The sequence below is a fragment of the Diadema setosum genome, chromosome 3 (genome assembly GCF_964275005.1).
Source record: "Diadema setosum chromosome 3, eeDiaSeto1, whole genome shotgun sequence".
Taxonomy (NCBI): domain Eukaryota; kingdom Metazoa; phylum Echinodermata; class Echinoidea; order Diadematoida; family Diadematidae; genus Diadema; species Diadema setosum.
In genome coordinates, this window is record NC_092687.1 from 9,456,835 (window position 1) to 9,478,921 (window position 22,087).

Sequence of the window (22,087 nt, forward strand, 5' to 3'; positions counted from 1 at the left end):
GACGTCATAATGTCATGATTGGAATAAAAGTGAAAATGCTCTTGACATTTAGTGACAGTTATTTAGCATTATTACATGTAAAGACAATGGAAAATTTGTTTTCATTAGTAAGCATGTTATGTCTGTCACCGCCGTTAATACCATTTCTCTCCATGATATAACTCACCACTGCATTGTAATGTATAGACAGAAAACAGAGCAGTACCACAGCCATATAATACATAATGTAAAAACCGAAAACTACACAATAGACTCTTAACGTATCACAACAAATTAATTGAAGACATGAATATAAGAACGACCCAAGTCCAATTTTGGTCAAAATCACTTTGACATGGGAAATTGTAGGTTATGCATGGACTCATCTTGTGGATAAATGATAAATCCTAATTACCCCTCGGAAGTGCCTGAAATGAATGAGTTAAATCTTTTATTAATGTAAGAATGAAGGACTTGGGTCATTCTTACATTCGTATAATAGCGCCCTCTCTCATCCTTCTCTCATCTCTATAGCAGAATATCATGTATGTGATTCAAAGAACTACCCAAGTTCATATGAATCAAAGAACGACCCAAGTCCACGACACAAAATGACCTCTCCACAATTAATGTAAATGTTAATTGTCGTAATAATATAAATTATGTGCTAATTTGTATATACAATGTTGCCTTCCCATCACAGTTAAATAGAATATCATTGGACAAATAAAAATTTTTAGTTTACTCGAAATGGTCTTCCATGGACTTGGGTCGTTCTTATATTCATATACTCAATTGTCACTGTAAATTCATAAGATGAGATTTACCTATGTAAATGTGTACATACACTAAAAGTAAGCTTGGATGCCCATTCATATATTTTAGACCTACGCTGAAAGGACACTAAAGGAAGGAGTAGAGACACAAAACACCCACATATATATAGAACTCTTCACAAATCTTCTCTCAAACATTAGAGCTACGAGTGAGTAGGTTGGTGACTGTTAGATTTTTACGTTTTTTTAAGACAACGTTTACAGCGAGTGAAAAGGCCGGGTTGAGCCCGGGCTGAGCCCGGCCTTCTTTTCACTGTAAACGCTCAAAAGGCCAAATGCGGTACCAAAAGCGGTCGCGCATTTGGCCAAGCTCTGGAGGTAGTCTCGACCCGGGCCCAGTCTGGGCTCAGCCTGGCCTTTTCTCACTGTAAATGCAAACTGGGCCAAATAAGGTACCAAATTGTGACCGGTTGCGCTCCCAATCTGTTGTTTACAAGCAGAGCGCCACTACAATAAAATATTAAGAGGTTTGAATCAAAAGCCCGGACCGAGTCTTCCACCGTAAACGCACAGAAATGCGGGGCCGAGTATTGCAATTGAGGCCGTGCTCGGCCTGGGCTCTGCCCGGGATCGGCCTTGACCTACATTGTAAACTGGGTATAATATGTCCGAATTTCGCAGGTATTTTTGCTACAGTGTATAAGGATTCAAATGGACACCATTCCACAGTAAAATGGTCCAGGGGGCACACTGTCCTGGGGAGTAGGCATACTGGGAGGTGGCATCTGGGAGAGATAGTCCTTAATTTCGGAATCTTTACAATTCGTTTTCTCTAGAACCAGACGTTATAATATTATGGTACGCTACAGTGCTATGAATAAATAGATTGGTGAATGCAGTTTCAAGTTAATTCATGGCAGTGGCATGAGTAAGGGGGGGGGGGCGCTTATTCGGGTCTAGTTTTCATATTATGTTCTTGGAAACACTTGAACTTTGTCACGAACCTTGGCAGAAATTATCACTAGAGTTTCAGAAGATGTTTTATTAAAATTGCTCGCCCAAATTTTCTAAAATAAAAAAATGTTATACAAATGAACATACAAATAAACACCCAAGAAAGCCCTCAAAGTTTCCACCTCCATCTTTTTTAAATGTTCAAATATAAGTAATAGTCTGCAAGAATGTTTGGAAGGTGAACTGACCACTACTCAGCTGAGCGCGAGATGTCTCTTGTTGCTGATTTCATATGAAGAGCATTCATCAGAGCCTCATGTTGTACTATTATTTTAGAGTACTAATATCTCGAAACAAATGTTGTAACTGACCCTGTTTATTTTTTGGAACAGTCAATCATCCACAGAAAATCTTAACTTCAAGACATGATTAAGATGCTTATAAGTGCATGAATATTCACGTGAGCAGGCGTGAGACGTGTGCAGCCCATTCCGAGGACCCTCGCGTAATCTTTATTCAAAGTGAGCTAGTATTCTCTTCAATTAGAATATCACACTTACAAATGTTGATTGGTTGTTTTGTTTTGTCTTGTTTTGTTTTGTTTTTGACGTTCTACTGCCGAAGAAATGTGTGCTATGACTGTTCAGGTTATATCGCATTAAATATGTAGAGTCTATATGGAGTGCAGAAAGCTATCTCACCACTCTCAAACTCTTGTACACGGTACCGCGGCAGCATCACAAGCCATGGACATTGTATTTGAAAATCAGTAATTACATTGCGCACATGCTTCAAATCACTCGTGTATCGATCGATACTGACGAGAAACTCATTGTTCTTCAACCAGGCTACAATGACCGAATCATCTCGACAAACTGCTGGGAAGGGGGCCATACCATCCTTCTTCAAGACCTTCCCCTTCTTCCCCTCACTATTAAGGCAGACGACAGTTGATTCATCTGTTAGTAATAGTTTCCCTGTGTTGTGAAAGGAAAATATTTGCATAGGTATATACCCATCACACATCATACTCCTGACAGCCTTACCACCCTGTGGTGTAAATACCAGGATCTCTCTTAGTTCCCAATAACCCACGTAGATATTATCATCTCTATCCACAGTGAGACCACCCAACCCTCCTTCAAAGTTTCTCATCGTCTCGAACGTGACGTCAAGCTTCTCCCATTGTGGAGTATAGAGTGAAACCTTGTTATTCATATTGCTTACTACACTTCGGCCATCAGACAGGAATCCAATTCTACTAACGCTGACATCCTTTTGCACGGTCTGCTGTAACTTGCCATTAGGGGAGTAGAGATGGATCCCTTTAGACGATCCCACCGCCATCTTACCGCCTGGTGCACGAGCGATACAGGCCATGCGCGTTCCGCTAGGGAGGTTTACGTCTGCTTTGACATCCCAGGGAGGTGAAACATCACCTCCCTGGACATCCCACGTGTAACCTTTCAACTCTCCAAGGCAGAGTTCATTAACCCTCTCGTGTCTACGGAATACAATCTTTCGCGTTTGTTCTGTCACACCTATCGGTGATCGGTCATCAGGATCATTTCGTCTCAGAAAGCTCTTCAAGTTGTCACACAGGGTGTCGTGTGCAAACAAGGCGTCTTTCTCCAGCGGTACCTTCATACCGTTAGTTACCAGCTCTTCCATAGCGGTCATGTGACTTATTGTTTGCTGACTCTCCGTCTCCATGACTTGTAATTCCTTCTCAAATTTCTCAGACAAATATTTCACTTGACTTTTCAGCGATTCTCTTCTGGCTGACAATAGCTGCATGTATTCCTCGTACGTCTTGTCGATGTCATCATCAAGCTTTCTAAACAAACTTGTTATTTCATTGCGTTGTGTCTTTATGAACTTGATATGGTTTTCAATGGTCATTTTCTTTGATTTTACTCCTTTTTTCAACTCATTGATATTTTTGATCAATTTCTCCTCATGTATAGCTGCCTCTTCGATATCATGTCCTGCTTTTGAGTGTCTCAACATTCCGCACTTACAACAGACGTACTCTCGACATCCAGTGCAGAAACACTCCTCGTCATCATTAGGATGTTTCTTACATCTCCGTCGCCTGTTAACCTGAACTTTTTCCGAGAGCACCTCGCTCATAGCTATCACTACGTGGGCTGAGAACGGTTTCCAAAAAGAGTGGCCTTTCTCACATGAATCACACATATATTTCCCACAGTCCTGACAGTAGGACACAGATGCCGGTTTTTCGTCCATCTCACAAACTGTGCATGTAGGATTCTTGGTTTTCACTTCGTCCACGAGGGAACTCAGCGGTACGTTTGTTTGTAACTTGTCCACATCTCCACCGGGTGTGAGCGTTTCTTTCCTACATATAGGGCATGTTATAGTTTCCTTGTCGGACTGAGTTTGAGATATTCGTTGAAGACAGTCTTTGCAAAACGTGTGAGAACATGTGAGTAATTTAGGTTGGTTGAAAAGTGTCAGACAGATAGGACACTCCAGATTCTGGCTGCTGATCTGATGAACCGTTGCCATGGTTTCTGTCTATCTAATAGCAAAAGAAACATAACAGTGGTAAACACATTGGTAAATAGCACAAAACTGAAATTAGCGTTTTTTACCATACGACATACACACATGAACACATACACACAGACACATATACAAACACATAACAGACTTTTATACACACACATGCACACACACACACACATGCACACACACACACACACGCACACACACACATACATACACACCCGCATCCACACACGTCTCATACACGCCCACATCAGTGTACAGCTGTATATACCCCTACACATATCCACACCCACAGGGTCAGTGTGCGGCTGCGCACCAAAAACTGTGACACACATCCACCCACTGCAAAAGCATGCCACATACACAAACCCAGACAGACAACATACACACACACACACCCGTACCAAACTTCCTGTGCCCGTGTCCCGAAACAAGTGCGCACATGTCTGCATCAATTGAGAGAGAATGCATGTATGCCCAATTGCGCACGCAGTACATGTGCAGGGATGTTATTCAAACATTGCTGTCTATGAATTCATCAAAGAGATAAAGGAAATACATGTATGTTAAAATCCATTACTGCTGCCAAAATTGGGATATAAAGTATATCATAGGCCTACATTACAAACATACAAACCAGTACTTTTAAATCACCAACAAATTGACAGATTATGATACCCCTATATTCCAAATGTGTAAATATCATCCACTAAAAAAAAAAAAGAAGTGTGTGTCTATGTGTGGTGTACGCCTGTGTGTATGTGAGTGCATGTGTAAAACATGCACATGTGTACAAATACTTGTACTTTCCTATATAACGATACAATATTAAATATCCTAAAAATCCAATCCTATCAAGTTATACACACACACCAAACTTATACATCACCAGAAAATGCCAGATTATTACACCCCTGTATCCAAAAGTGCAAATATTGTCCACTTAGGAAACTAATGTCAGGCATTTAAATAAGAACAGTGTATCTATGTATACTATATCCTATATCGATCCTTAAAAAGATAATGGTACAAGATCCATACCTTCTACAAATTTGGTATAATTATACATGTATAATGATGTACATGTGTCCAAAGTGGTACAGTGGAGTACAGCACACTCATCTAAACACAGCTCCCATCAATACATGATATATGCAATTCACAGCTTCTAGCAGTGTGATACAAATACAATTTAACAAAACGTGTAATAATTATGTATTCTCATATACCACCTTAAATTATTCAAACCTAGTAATTGTGTCCGTGAGTATGGGTGTGTGTGTGTGTGTGTGTGTGAGTGTGGGTGGGTATGGGTGTGCGTGTATTGTCAAGTTTTTGAGTGTTGGGTGGGAAGGGTCTCGAACCATGCGTGCTTTTAGTTTTCATTAACAGAGTTTCATTAACTGAGTTTACTGAGATAATTGCTGAAACCAGAATCTCTTGGAACAAGACACATGTACATGTGCAATATTTTATGATTATTAGAATACGCGTACTTGATGTACTTTGTTTAGTGTTATGTTACTTGTCTTTCAGTTACGTATACATATATATTTATTTTCCTTTACATGTAGAATTTTGAGATGGCGACTGTTGAGAAGATTTTTATGCCTTAGTGCATGATAATAAATGATTTGTATCTTGAATCTTGAATCTTGAAAAAGAGAGAGTTATCTTGGTTTCATTTGCATATACATTGTACTGGCTTCCTTAGTTTTGGTAGACTCTCGAGAACTTTATTCATTTACCTCATACGTCAAGAACAGACAAAGGCACACAATCTTTTTTTTTTTTTTTTGTCTTCGGATTAAATTTTGCCCTCTAACCTTCGTGGAGAAACAAACCAGGAAACCATAGTCCCTAATGGTAGAGAATTTCTGTCGAAATGGGGCAAGAAAAGAATGAATTAAGTAAATGAGTAGGGAAGAAGGACCCTTCAACCCTTATTTTATGTGACTGATACATTAAAGGTAGTCAGTTCTATTACAGTCACTTCGGATTCGATGCCCTTCCGTGGGTTTGTGTACATGGAATGGATCTAACGCCCAGAGATACGCTTTTGCCGACAATGGGAAAGACTTGACTGCATTGCCTTCCTTTATCCCTTTCTTACAAAATTCTAAAAATAAGCCCATCTTTTGTATTAAAAAAATCCAGTGCACTCTTGTGAGAAGTTTGATTGGATGCTTCAGATTTTTATAAGGTCAGGGATAGCATCTTTCATTGCTGCTTAGAATACTTCAACCTCAATTTCGGATGACATTTCCCTTACCAACTCCCCAGAAGACAAAAAACAAACAAAAATCACAGAAACAAAGGATACACGTACAAAAGAGGGAAAGAATAATACTGGGCATTAAACAATCATGAGCTTTCCTCCAACATCCTTCCTTTCTCATCTTTCTGAAGCAAGTCCTAAAATCTCCAAAATTGACTTCTTTAAGGAGTAAACATTGAGGCTTTGATACTGTATGAGGAAAGTATCACATGACTCAAAAGAGCAATGAAGAAAGAGAAAAAAAAAAGAGAGGAACATTGTCATGAAATTTTACTGGTGCGAACATTCTGCGGTGTTGTAACTCAATTAGTATTGCAACTGATTGACAAATTGCCCTACATCGACGTAAATAAGCACTGAATTGATCAGTGTTTTAGTAGTAGCCATGATAAAAAATCATGGGCGTACATACTCGAGCAGGATTCGAACCTACGACCTCCTGATCACCGGACAGGCGTCATCTCCACTAGACCACCGAGCTTTCGCCCGACAGCAAGTGTTGGTTCTAATCCTTATAGCATGCAGCGGGACTGCTTTGTTATTCAAATTTATGAAATTCTTCCGTCGAGATGTTTTCATTGCAACTGATTGACAAATTGCCCTACATCGACGTAAATAAGCACTGAATTGATCAGTGTTTTAGTAGTAGCCATGATAAAAAAATCATGGGCGTACATACTCGAGCAGGATTCGAACCTACGACCTCCTGATCACCGGACAGGCGTCATCTCCACTAGACCACCGAGCTTTCGCCCGACAGCAAGTGTTGGTTCTAATCCTTATAGCATGCAGCGGGTACTGCTTTGTTATTCAAATTTATGAAATTCTTCCGTCGAGATGTTTTCATTGCAACTGATTGACAAATTGCCCTACATCGACGTAAATAAGCACTGAATTGATCAGTGTTTTAGTAGTAGCCATGATAAAAAAAAAAAAAAAAATCATGGGCGTACATACTCGTATATACAATTAGTATTGTACGCTATTTGGGGTTGTAACTGTGGCTAACAAAGTATATGTATACTAGCTATGATAAAATTCCTGGCTTTTAGTCGCCATGCAACATAAATGTATTTGACATGTTTGAAATTATGTTATAACGTCATAATGCATTTAAGTGAAAGGGATGTTTTTTACAGCTTTATTTATGATGCTCAAGTTGACTGTACGATACAAATTCTCTTTGTCAATCATCCGTAGACACTCCCATCGAATTCCACATATACTGTATATACTACAAACATGAATAGCCACCCCTCTTTTTTGTTTCGTATGTTTAAAGGGGACGGCTAGTAACTGATCAGTGGGAATCAGAGGGAATGCTCGGGGTTGATTGTTCCATTCCTTGTGGATTCATTTAAGAGTACATTATATATCTATTATCTATTAAGTAATGTGCAGTTGAATGTTTTTCAGGTTGGCATGCCTGTACAGTTACGGGGGGGGGGGGGATCGTTAACGGGCAATGTACTCATTGATCATTTACTATAGCCATCCCCTTAAGCAGGTCACAGTTAAATCATTAAAAGGGCCAGTCCTTAAGTGGTCTGACCTGTGTCAAGTTCTACGCATGTCTTCAAATGCCCTTACCTCCCATCTCTTTGCACAAATTTGTGATAAAATTGTTGGAAGTTGATATATTTCCAGCGGAGACAACGATTAATTTTATCTCTTTTTCACGCTGCATGATTGTCACAGTTGTATTGATATGTCGGTTTTTCTGTTTTGTATAGCGTCACAACTCTATTACAAATATTAACATATTATGATGATAGGTTGTGGGATTGAACATGTTAACCTAAAATCAGCAAAGTCCTATTAGAAAAAAAAAAGTATAGATCATACAAATATGAGATTCAATGATAAGCATATCTAGTGCTCATGCATTATTTGTAAAACTATACGTCACTGTACGTGTCAGGCAAAAAACTAAGGAACACACGATTGTGGATATAGTTTCGTATGCTTACCAAGTATGACGTACTTCCTGGTCTAATACTGCTGATTACGTCTCCGAAGTACAATCAAGTGTAGACAGGAAATCACGATCTGACGTGTAATCAACCTGTAGGAATGTGCTAACACCAATTAGATTGAATATGGTCTTATTTTGAATACTCGAGGTAAATTAATTCATGAAGAATTAGTTATTTTGACAGAGGGAAGAATAACATAGCGCTCACAAAATGGCGGGGCAGTTTTCAGAGGGATGTTTGCATTCTTCGTGACCTTTGCTCTGACCCTTTGTATTGATAGAAACTGGTTTTCCCCATGCACATGTCAAACACTCTAGTGTGTATTGTCCTTACTGAAATCACAGCGCATAATGCACGTTCACCTTGCATACTGAGCCGTTCGTACGACATGATTTTTATTTTCTGTCTTTCAGTGAACTGAGGGGATACTTTTAGCGTATCACCATCCCACTTGTAATAGACTTGGAATCTATGCTTCGACAGAATATGGCGCTGATCACCGAGTCTCATCAGTAGTCAACACTAAATGGAAACTGCCTCCGCTTCTTATAGTACATAATTACAGGCCCACTAGGCACCCAGGTCGAAAAACCAGTTGGCAACTGGTACTGGTACTGGTACCAGTTGATTCCAGTTAAGGGAACTGGTTTCAATATGGAAATTTAAAGGACAAGTTCACCTTCATAAACATAAGGATTGAGAGAATGTAGCAATATTAGTAGAACACATCATTGAAAGTTTGAGGAAAATCGGACAATCCGTTCAAGAGTTATGAATTTTTGAAGTTTTTGTGCAGTAACTGCTGGATGAGAAGACTACTGCAGTGTGTGAATATTCGGTAGATGTCACATGCGTACAACAATATAAGGAAAATATAAAGAGAATTTCACAAAATTTCATCTTTTGAAAAAAGTACACATTCCCCCGACTCGATACCGACAAATGTTATGGGTAATATTATTCCCCCTACCTTTAGAAAGAGGCAAGTCAAGTGCTCTATTATTATGCGAAAAAAGTGAAAATATGTTGAATTTTCTTTACATTTTCTTCATACTGTTGTACGCATATGACTCACAAGCTGTAGTAATCTCCTCATCCAGCGGTTCCAACACAAAAATTTTAAAAATTCATAACTTTTGCATCGATTGTCAAATTTTCCTCAAACTTTCACTGATGTGTTCTACTAATATTGTTGCATTCTCTCAATCCTTGTGTTTATGAAGGTGAACTTGTCCTTTAATGAGTGACTAGAAATCAACTGGTATCAACTGGTATTCATTCAACTGGTATCAACTGGTATTCGTCCAATTGGAATCAACTGGTACCAGTTGTCAACTGGTATCAACTGGTACCAGTTGTCAACTGGTATCAACTGGTACCAGTTGTCAACTGGTATCAACTGGAATCAACTGGGATCCAGTTGACAAAATTAATTTGGTGTTGAATTATTTGGTGTATGGATGTTTGGTGTATGGGTGTTTGGTGTACGTCAGGACATTGTTAATATCTAACCTAACATAATCCTACAGCTAGTCTTAAAGTCTATAGACCGATTCAATTTCGATGACCTATTCACCTACCGCCGCTAGCGGCGCTATAACGGTCGCCATAACTGGGGGCCAACGGGGGCTTCCAGCGAGCTAGCTACCCAGCGAGTTGCACTTGCAGCTCAGCAGCCTAGCGTACCATCGCGCATAGTTAGCCGGGCGCGGCCGCTGCGCCGCGGCCGGCGACCGCCGGCGCCGCGCTAATATTGTGATTGTTTACTCACTGTGGAAAAGTCATTCAGCGGTTTTTAATGCCTTTCTTTTGGACAAATTGAGTGATTCAGACATATTGATCTACTTTGAAAGCTTCAAAGGAAGGATCGGGAAAACACATCGTGCAGTTGTTACTATGTAGGTGCACAAATAACAGAAAAAATGGAAATGGAAGCTGCACGGCAGTGTGTGAAATTCAGACACGACGCATGATAAATTAAGGCAAAATTAAAGACAATTAAGTGAAATACAACGGTATAAAAATGCACAGATTTCGAAACAAACTATGTCTACTAGATTCTCTATTTAATTAGGTTATCACTGCATATTCGTAAAATATGTTGTTCATCTTAGAATTGACAAGTTTAGATCTAGATCAAAGAATTTGATAATTCACTGATTTTTTTTTATTTTATTTTTTTTTTAAATCCTTGGTGTCGTATTTGCCAAAGTTAGAATACTCTTCCTGGCTAGACTTTATTATTATGACAAACATTTTACAGCCTACACTACAGCTAAATAAATGTTTCAAGATGCATTAAATTCTTATATTGTTTTCACTTCTTCAATGTTCAGCACTGATTGACCATAGGCCTGTTCAATTTTGGCCTGGAACTCTGAATTTGACTTTTGATAAAGTGATACTTATAAATATTAAACCATGGATGGTGGCAAACATCCGTTTCATAATCATACTAACAAAGTATGGTTTAAAATCGCTTTTGTAGATTATAATATTAGGCGTTAACGTGATGTTATGCAAGGTTACTTAGACATAAAACAGTAGAAGTTTTGGTTGTAGACATCAGGCGACGTAGTCGTAACTTAAGTTTAGGCATATACGGCCTAGAAACGCCTAGATTTATATTCCGTTTGGTTTACTTAGTTAGGCTTGCCTAAAGTTATCGACAACCGAAAATGATATAGGATGTATAGTTCTAGAAGTCAATAGGTCTAGATCTAGTCTGGACTCTTGCCTAGATTTCTAGACAAGGTCTAACGTTAGACAGATTCTACCCTACGTTTCCCGACACTCCCGAGTAAAGGCAAAAGCCTGCCCTAAAAAGGTTAAGTTAACTGATAGCTTGCAATTTATTGCGCCATATCTAGCTCAAGATTCTTATTCATTATTTGTATTTAATTATATCAGTTAACTTGTCAACAGCCTAGGCTTATTAGCAAGACGTCTGCCTGCGCCTAGCAATAATTCTCCCCAGCGGTTTTTATTCTCTTACACAAATGTGAATATACGGGGCTTACACGCGAGTACCCAAGTCATCGCCAAAGAAATAGTCTACAAACATTCACGGATCGTACCGATATTTACCTTGAAATTCAAGTTTTGGCTACAGCCGTTTCTCATATATCCATTCGCTCATAGTCGGTATAAGTTGTGTGATTTTGTTTATTTTTAATTAGCTAGCGAAAAAAAAAATGTAGACTCTGGTTGTCACATTACAAAGCCAGATGCGTCGATCGCTGCCAGCGCCAGAGATAGCTAGCTGGCCGGCTGGCGCCGGGTGGTAAAAGCACTGGCTGCCGCTGGCACCCTTGCCACGCACGCAGGGCGCTTGCCGACCCGGCCTGTTTGGCCCCCAGTTATGGCGTCGCCGTAAGAGGGCGCACTTCCATGAACAGTCGCTTGAATCGGTCTATACCTACCACTACATTTTGGCTTAGCCTACATCCTAGACATAGTTAGTACCAGGGACATTTCATTCATATATATAGGGCTATATTGCTGTAATGATTTAAGACACGGTTACCAAGTAGTTTAAACTTTTATTATAAAAATATGAAAATACCTCATCAGAGATACAAGTTGAAATTGTGAATATCACGGCAATAAAATTAGATAAATTTCTAATGCATTTCAGACATTTCTATGTTTATTCAAATCATAAAAATAAGATAAATCTAACAATATTTTCTCATTTTCACGAAGATAATTTGAATAGCTTATGAATATTCACGAGCATAAGAACCAGTAAAAACCAATAAAAACCAACTGGTATCAACTGGTATTAGAATTTCAATGATTTAGTGGGTGTTAATATGGAATAAAGTTATAAGCAAGTCCAGTCTGTTACATGGGTATCAAATTGTGTAAACTATACCGCAGAATTTGCACACACACCGAAACACACACACGTGCGCACACACGCACACACACACACAAACACAATCATACACACAAACTGGTCAAAATACAGTCTGTCAGTTGAAGTGTCAACTCATCTTAATTGGTTCCAGTTTCATTTAGTTGAAGTCATTAAGAGTCCAAGTTCAATCACATCAAATGTTTTGTTTAATTGTGTTTTGTTTACTTTTTAATGTAATGTTTTAACTAAGTTTTGTTAACCTTTTAATTCAGTTTCAATTGGTGAACTAATTGAAAACTGGTATACAATGAGATATGAACTGGTATATAAACTGGTACCAGTAGACTTGTACTGGTTTCAACTGGTATATAAACTGGTACCAGTAAGACTTCAGCTGGCACCAGTAGATTTCTACTGCTTTCAACTGGTAAGCAGTGCAACTTCAACTGGTATAAACTGGTACCAGTAAGATTTCAACTAGTACCAGTAGACTTGTACTGGTTTCAACTGGTAAGCAGTGCAACTTCAATTGGCATAAACTGGTACCAGTAAGATTTCAACTGGTACCAGTAGACTTGTACTGGTTTCAACTGGTAAGCAGTGCAACTTCAACTGGTATAAACTGGTACCAGTAAGACTTCCACTGGTACCAGTAGACTTGTACTGGTTTCAACTGGTAAGCAGTGCAACTTCAACTGGTATAAACTGGTATACCAGTAAGACTTCAACTGGTACCAGTATGATTAAACTGGTATCAACTGGTACCAGTACATCTTCAACTGGTATCAACTGGTTTCAGTTAGAATTGCTTATTTTGTTACTGGAAATTTGGAGTTACCTTCTGATTTCAACTGGTACCAGTTGAAACCAGTTAAGACCAGTTAAAACCAGTAAAGACCAGTTAAAAATGCTTAATGGTTTTTACTGGTTTCAACTGGTTTTTCGACCTGGGCAGGGTGATACCTCATGTCAGTTGAAATAGAAATGACGAAATAGTGCTTGATAAGGTCTCATACTTTTAGTGTGAACTGGTGCTGGCTTAAAGCATCACACATAAATGCATATCACTGTGTGCAAAAGACTTTGATAGATTTATAGGGGAGGAAGCTTTTTCATGTTAGGACAACCATGCCTGAAACATTCATATTCTTTAGCTGCAAGACATATGATTTTATTCTATTTCTTTCGACTAAAAATTCCATTTCAGTTGTGACAACCTGGCAAGTATATGCTTAAAAATTAGGTTGAAACAATCCCAACTAGCAACAAGGATATATGGGGATCTTTTGTTATCAATATTTTAATACATCATGTTTGTGTTATTTATATATTTCAATTAAACATTCGCACGTACCAATGGGAAGATATATTAGATAATACATAATTATCTATATTGTATACTGTATATTGTGCGAAAACAATATGTTATGATAAAGGAAAGGGAAAAGGGGGGGGGGGGGGTACAAGCCGGTCACACAAACATAGATACATATAATATAACGACACACATGCACACACTCATACACACACATAACAGCTTCACGATAAACGTTTGGCATCGCGGAAACAAGTCTCTCAACAGTAGAAGTTACTATCAACATGTTATTAAGGAGTTTCCGTTATTGACATATCATACACTGCTACTAACAGCCACGCAGACAACACACAAATACACAATGTACTTGAACGAGTGAGCGAGCAATAGGTTTACTCATGTTAGAAGCTCACTTTAATTTCATACATGCACTTACACCCATCGGCCCCCCCCCCAAAAAAAAAAGAAACCAAACAAACAAAAACGGAAAGGAAATATACAAAAAGTCATTTAAAACACCACAAAATTTGCAAAATACAGACGTAGAATATGAATCATGTATACAGTGGAGGTATACACCGAACTGTGCAAAAAAGACAACAATAGAAAAAACAAATAGACCAACAAAGGGAAAACAAAGGGAAAATAGAATTATATTGGCATGCACAACTGCAATGGAACACCGTAATGTTTGGCGTTAAAGAAAACATAAAGAGAATTCAACATACTTTCATTCTTGTAGCATAGTATAAGAGCACTTTATTAGCCGCTTTCAGAAAGTTGGGGAAAAATTACTACCCTTAGCATGCTTAGCATATGTCAGTATCAAGTTGATAGAGTGTGTAATTTTCATGAAATGTTAAGTTTTGTTTAATTCCCTTATCATTTTCTTTGTATTGCTATACACACACGACGTCACGAACTATGGTATATATTCTCCTCATCCACCGGTTCTAACACAAAACTTTAAAAAAAATCACAACTTTTGCATCGATTATCCAAGTTAAAATCAATGAATGCTCGCCTATAGAGATGTTTGTGTTGCAGCACAAAATTGTCCTACATTGACGTAATTTAAATAGAGGATTTTAGTTTTCCTACAATAGTGTACGAGACTTGAAGTATTCGGATAACGTGTTGAGCAGAGAGAAACACAGGTAAGAATTGTCTAATATACCGACACAATAATTAATGCGCATTTGGCAGGACTCATTACTATAAGCGCTGTCATTTTTTTTTCGCTTTCAGTTTTGTCAAACCGCCTCTTGAGCCTGATACCAACCATTAAACATTATTCCAACCGTCTGCAAATAATAATGATAATAATAATGATGATAATAATAATAATAATAATAATGATAATAATAATAATAACAAAGTCAAAAGTGAAGCTTCACTACATTGGAAGAAGTTTCGTGATTGTAAACGCGTGTGTGGTGACATGGTTATGGTGGTGCGAACGTGTGATGAAGTAGGCTATACAAAGTCCTGTCGGAAAGGAGTACACAATACACTTCAATTCTACAATAAATCCTACGACATAATAAATGGATCATAAGCTTTGCCACTGGCATATAACTCGCCTTGCATATAATAAGCTAGTTATTGATAAGCATTAAATCGTTACACAGATATACAGTGATAAGTCTGCACAAACATCACACAGTAGATGAACTTAATGATATTTACAATGTATTCCGACAAAGTTGTATAACTTCATCATTCCTAAGAGTTTAAATCTACTGACTAAGAAATAGTAGGTAAATGTAAGTCATATGTCTAGGTAATTGAAACAGAGTTTATAATCCCACCATTTTATACAATCATACCAATGCATATAGAATTAAAGCTGAATTATATGTAAATGAATCTCCATCACTTAATTGAGATTTTTTAATTGAGAATTGAGACACCGCTTGATATTCAAACACAACACTACGACAATTGAGCTACCTGTGAGAGGAACAGAATCGCGAATGAAGTTTGTAGGCAAGTTTTCATTTTACTTATGTGACATCTGGCAATTTATCGATTAGTTCGGGATGGAATTATGCGACGTTGGTACCCCGGGGGTGCGAACAGGGCACATTAAGGACAAGAGTATTCTGTCCAATGGCATAACAGCTCCTGTTATAGACGAGGTTACATGAAAAAGGTCTCAAAATATATTGTTGATTTATTGAACTTTTTGCATCATAAAAAGGAAAACACACACACACACACACAATCACACACACAGGAAGTCGAATATTGCAATCATGCAGTAATAATAATAATATTAATAACAACCAGAAACATACAAATTCGAAATGAAGAACCAAAGAGTAGTATGAAAAGATTATAATTACAAGTTATACTGTTTCTCTGGTGACCCGTTTGGACAACTAACATCTCTAAATCTGAAATTCTGGTAGCCGGAAAGACAAATTGGCCCAAAATAAAAACAACCATAATAATCCACTTTGATTCTTCGTTGCCCGATCGGGCCATCAAAGGATTTCTTTTTTTTTTGGAAATTTCGTGGTCCCACATCAATTTTCAACGAGCCACCTCGGGCCACCGTTTATGTCGAATTCTACTTATCTCCATGCGAAGTGTGTTGCACAGGACTGTACAGGATATCAATTAAATGAATATGAATGAACAGAGTGAATGCTGTGTACCACCAATACTACGCAAATTTGTGTAAGTGTTGTGTGTTATAATAATATCATAACATCAACAAAACATTTTCAAAGATATACATCGATAAGTTTGAAGCCAGCTAGTAGCAACTACAGAGACTCTCTCTTCCTCTCTTTCTCTCTCGTTAGCTATGAAAACTCAGTGATTGCATGAGTGAAGTTTGATGTATACGTTCCTATACGAAGCTTGTCAGGTTATACGATAAATGATATGACATTAATCAAACATATTTCTAATTCTTTGTTATTAATAACCATACAAAGGCAAATCACGTTACTTCAATATATACTCTCTATCTTATTCATATACATGTATATATACCACGTCCTTCCCGTCACCCTATTTGGTACACCATATCATAATAACAGATACTTCAAAACTCCTACGTTTCAACGAAGTGGCGTTAGTGGTTTGATATACGTCACTGTTTCACTCGAAATTTACCAAAAGAGAAATAAGCTATTACAGACATCAGTAAAGTAAAGAACATTACCAAATCAAAATGTGTAGGAAGCATATAATGAAGAGAGAGGGAGAAAGATGGAGAGAGAGTAAGAGCAAGGCTAATATTTAGGATGGGAGAAATGAAAAGGGAAAAGGAAAGGTGAGTCACGAATCGATTTTGTTTTGGTGATATCCTGTTTAGACATTTTTATCCAAAATCTGGAAGACCTTCAAGTACACCCACGCAGTGTTTTTTTTTTTTTTATTTTGTGCAAAGCAATTGCAAGTAACTTTATATCTCAGTACTCATGATAACATCATCTATGTTTTAAAATGGAGAATTATGATGACTGTTATTATTATATTCTGTTACATGGCTGATCTCCAGGCTGTGTGTTTCCACGCACATTTGGTAGTGTACGGATACATTATGAATTAGCAGTCATGATTAGTATCTCAATAGCGAAGTATAACACTGTATTACCGTTCACTCTCATATTTTATTCCTATGGGATGTCAATTTTTGGATTCATGAATGCCGTTACATTAAGTCTATTAAACTTGTATTAGTATTGTGATAACGTGTTGAGCAGTTACTTGGAAGAATAAATGTAACCGTGCATCACAAAACGAACAAAAAATCGCACCCCTTGATATTAAGTGAGGACTCAAAAAAGGTGAAATGGTTCAACCACGTCAATCTTGAGCTTTTAATATTTTCTTAAAGAACAATCCTTCTTCTACATTATTCTTCACTTTTGGGTCTTAACATGAATGGGAGAGTGTGTTTTAAGCAGTTTTTCTACAACCCTTTTTGGGGGAAGAGTAGAATGATCAGGAGGCCACTTTCCATATCATGAAATCCTTTACACACTCTTCACTTTCAAGTTTAATAACTTTTGAAAGGATGACGCTACTGCTTTGAAAGTCAGCATTAATTTTGGGAAGAATATGTTGATAGAACATGCTGAATTTCAGCTTAATCTGACAATCTCTTCATTGCTGTTGCTCTGGTAGTTTACATTCTGTGTTTTGTGTCTTTCATGACACAGCTGGAATGGCTTGGTAAAGTTTAAGCACTTGAATAGACTTGTTTTTCAGAGCCTCTTTTCTCAGTTCAGACTTTAAGGTCTTTTCCAGAGTGTGTGCTTTCTTTCCAGGTGGGTTAGAGGAGTCATTTTGAATTGAATTTGAATTGAGTTATACATCATTTTAAAGCTTCGAGTCTGCTCTTTCAGAATCTGCCCTTAACTGAAAATCCATGTCTAGCAACTTTTTGTTGGTTTTGTGGTGCAGGGTCACAAATTGTGACCCTGCCCTGCACCCGGTCACAAATTGGCTAACCTTACTACAACAATGCATTTGGTCAGATTTATTACTATGGTCTGTCATTATCTTGGGTTTTTTTTTTTTCCAGTATTGTTTTTGTTATACCGCCCCTTATACCTGAAATCGATCGGAAGATTAGAATTTTCTCTACGCCATCACATTTTTTTTTTTTGGAGGGGGGGGGGGGGTCGGACAATGTGTATTAACGTTATAAGAGTTGCTTTGTTGGTTAACGTATACAAATTGAAGTTAATGTGCCAAGTCATCAAACGCGTTGTTTTTCCCTCTATGCACTGCTTTTCAGTGGTGTCCATGAGTGGACATGATTGGAATATAAGTGGGGAATGCTCTGGACTTTCAGTGACAGTTCCTTTACATTATTACGTGTAAACACAATGAAACTATTGATTTCATTTGGAAGCATGAACATATCCTTCACCTTCGTAAGGACCATTTTACTCCATGTTGCATCTCGTCACTGCACTGTAATAGTTTTATAAAATATCTTATAAACAACAACAACAGCAATAACAAAACAGAGAAGTACCACAACCAAAATATCTAATGTAAAAACCGAAGACAACGACACAATACACTATTCATGTATCACTTAACTAATAGTTTGTTATTGTATTGCAATTCATAAGATGAGTTTGACCTTTGTAAATGTATGCATACACTAAAAGTAGGCTTGGATACGCATTAACATATTTTAGACTTATGCTGGAGGGCCGGGGTGGAGAGAAAAAAAAAACCAAACACCAAAATAAAGGAATTTCACAAATCTTTTCTCATACATTGGAGCTACGAGTGGGTGACTGAAGTTTGTTTATCAATGTGATCGTTATTATGTCCAAAGGTATTTTTGTTAAAGTGTACAAGGATATTATTCATTCAAAATGGACATCATTCCACTGTAAAGGGTCCAGAGGCTCACACTGTACTAGGGAGAAGAGATAGTGGGAGGGGCATCTCGGAGAGATAGCCTCTAAATTACGGAATCTTTACAATTCGTTTTCCCTTAAAGGGGCATTCCGGACGATTTTCATAATTTCACATCATGTAGTACATAAATCAACAGCTTCATGTATAGATTTGTAGAATTTATTGTGGTTCTTGAGCAGAGAAACAGTACTTTCAAAAACCTTAAACAAATTACACTGAACAAAGATGATGACATAGCAGCCTCACATATCTCAGAAATGTAGCAGTGTCATTCCATTACAATACCACATGCTTGCAAGCTCACCTGTGTGTAATCTATGCATGCCTTCTTCTTTTGTGCTGCTTCCTTGAGCCACATCTCATGCATTCTTATGGTGAGGCTGCCATGTCATCATCCTTCGCCATTACGAGAAGAAAACACCGGACGATTCCAGGTACGGTTGTGGTGTAGATTTATTACCGCAGCCAAGACGCTTAACACGATTGCCCACCGGAGGGCGTTAACATTATAAACAACAATGATAATAACATTAACAACAAACAAACATGCTGGCGTGACTACTTCTTTTCTCCTTTGCTTACAAAGCTCAATACAATACTTCTCTCTGAAAATCCAATTCGGCATGTCAAACAAGATTCTAAGTAATTCTTGGCAACATGTCTACTACACTGTATAAACAACATCAGTTTATACCTCCAATAAAATGGAGCAAAATATCCTACTCAAACACAAAGAGAGGAAGCTTTATTTATAACATCAACTGACCCTTAACCTAATAAAATATCATCACAATTAAGTAACACTTATAACGCATCATCTCTTTTGGCACTGTCAGCTTGATGTTACACATCAACTATCAAAGTCTGTCAAACTGCTGAGCAAGTCAAAAACCAGCTTGTAACAACGAAAAAAAGGAACCTATATACATACATAAGTCATAACATTCCCAAACAGGTATTACGAAAGGTCAAACAACAAATAACTTACATATATACTTATCCTGCAAATATGCAAACATTACAATACTTTTATGCCCTTTTACATATCACATGAGCACTAAGATAAATCATAATAAATTTGTAACAATCACTTCAAACTCTATTAAACTTTTGTATCAAAATTAAACAACTGTACCACACCATCATTTAACATACATGTACATACCATCTTCACCACCTTCTCTCTTCAATTCCTTTATGAGAGTGTGAGATAATCGAGACAAAAAAACATAACTACCGCCAGAAGATGTGTTCTTCCATCCCTATAAAAATATCTATCTAACGCTTTAAATCATAGTACGTAGAGACTAAAATCTCCATTGACACACATGTACACTAGTGAAATCAAACACAGTATACTTAAAATCCACCATCTTGTAGTTTACAAAAATAAACATGATACACGTATGCATGGAAAGAATACACGAAGCTATGACATATGCATGCACTTCATATTACCCATAATACACATCAAAATCACTTCATTAAGCAACTATACACAGACAGCTCCCTGCATAAATGATACAATACTTATGCATATAAAAAATTTGCAATAACTACTTTATACTTCTACTACAGCATGGTATACTGTTAGTAAAAACACAGAGTCACACGTGGGAATGCTGGACAAGCATAAACACAGGGTCTATAACTATACTCATATATCAAACCAAATAATGGGTGACTTTAGCAAACTGTAACATAAGGATTGTTTTAAAAACCAAACCTAAAAATCTACACTCAAACAGTGACTTACTTGACTGTTGCATAGATATTATCTTCAAAATTATGCATATAACATTTGGAATGCAATTACATGTAATATCAAACACAGAGCATATTTATGTAACAAGTGCTGCCCAGATCACTTCTTTCTGTTCACTGCAAATTGTAAACTAGAAGCACTCGCAATCGAGCACATGTATCCCCCGAACCCATCTCCCATACTCCATCTGGATTACTTTGTAGGCCACAATTTTGTACATGGCAACTGTTGCAGGATACAATAAAATCCAAATAGATGTAGGTGTATAAATTTGACTAAGATACATGTACATAAAAATTTTTTTAAAAGATCAGTCGAGAAACAAGGTAGGGTCGCACACACAAGCAGACCCTGTAGAATTTACCTTTTCATGTATAAAGACAGAACAAACAAAGGTGCCACCACCAAAAAAATATGAGCATCTTCATTTCACTATAAAGCACCTTTTTACCAAATTTGAAAAAAAAATCTTATAAAAAATGTGGCTGATAAAGCACACACAAGAAATAAGCATTGGCATCCAAAGTTGGAACACTGAGGGCGCCATTACCACAAACTGTTGTGTCCTTCATGTGGAATGATCACCCATACTTCTCCCTAGCAAGTCTGAATGAAATCTGTTGGGTAATAATCAAGTTACAGCAACAGAAGAGGCAATAATAAATCATAATATACACAATACTTTATCGACAAGAGGTATAAAACCTGTATAATCTGAAACTAAAACAAGTATTATACAGATCTTGCAGATCAAAATAATTATAGAGATCTGCATAAAACCTATGTAAAAAAAACCCATATGAGGAATCACTCAGATCTCAAATTTGAACAGAAAGTACAAATACCCGAATGAGGGTAAAGTATAAGAAGTATAAAACCAGATTTGGTTTCCCATCCAAAACAGAGAAATGAAATTGGCTTTACCCAATGATGTAAAACCACACATCTTATAAAAGATAAAGAACCCTCTAAGAACACAACACACTTACATATGTACAAAGAGGACAGAGTCCAAAGGCTTGAGTATGACAGGGACAAACTTGCATTGCAGCAATGAAAGCGATCATAACACATGAGTACACCAACTACATTGGTGAAAAGCAAACAATAAGCTGAGGACATTACTGATAAACAGCAGTACAGTACAATTGTATCTATTCTCTCTCTTGTCTTTGTTTGTTTGGTTTTTTTTAATGAAAACACAAAAATAATCAGGAAGACGTGTATCTATAAAAAGGGGGTAC

The 22,087-nt window shown here is 37.5% G+C and overlaps 1 protein-coding gene across 1 annotated transcript; it reads right to left on the reverse strand.

Annotated features, from left to right (window-relative positions):
* Positions 1-2,357: 2,357 nt before the first annotated feature.
* LOC140226495 (E3 ubiquitin-protein ligase TRIM45-like) lies at positions 2,358-4,241 on the reverse strand. The gene has a single exon (XM_072306958.1). It carries the CDS (start codon positions 4,239-4,241, stop codon positions 2,358-2,360), a length of 1,884 nt encoding a protein of 627 aa, XP_072163059.1.
* Between the last annotated feature and the right edge of the window lie 17,846 nt (positions 4,242-22,087).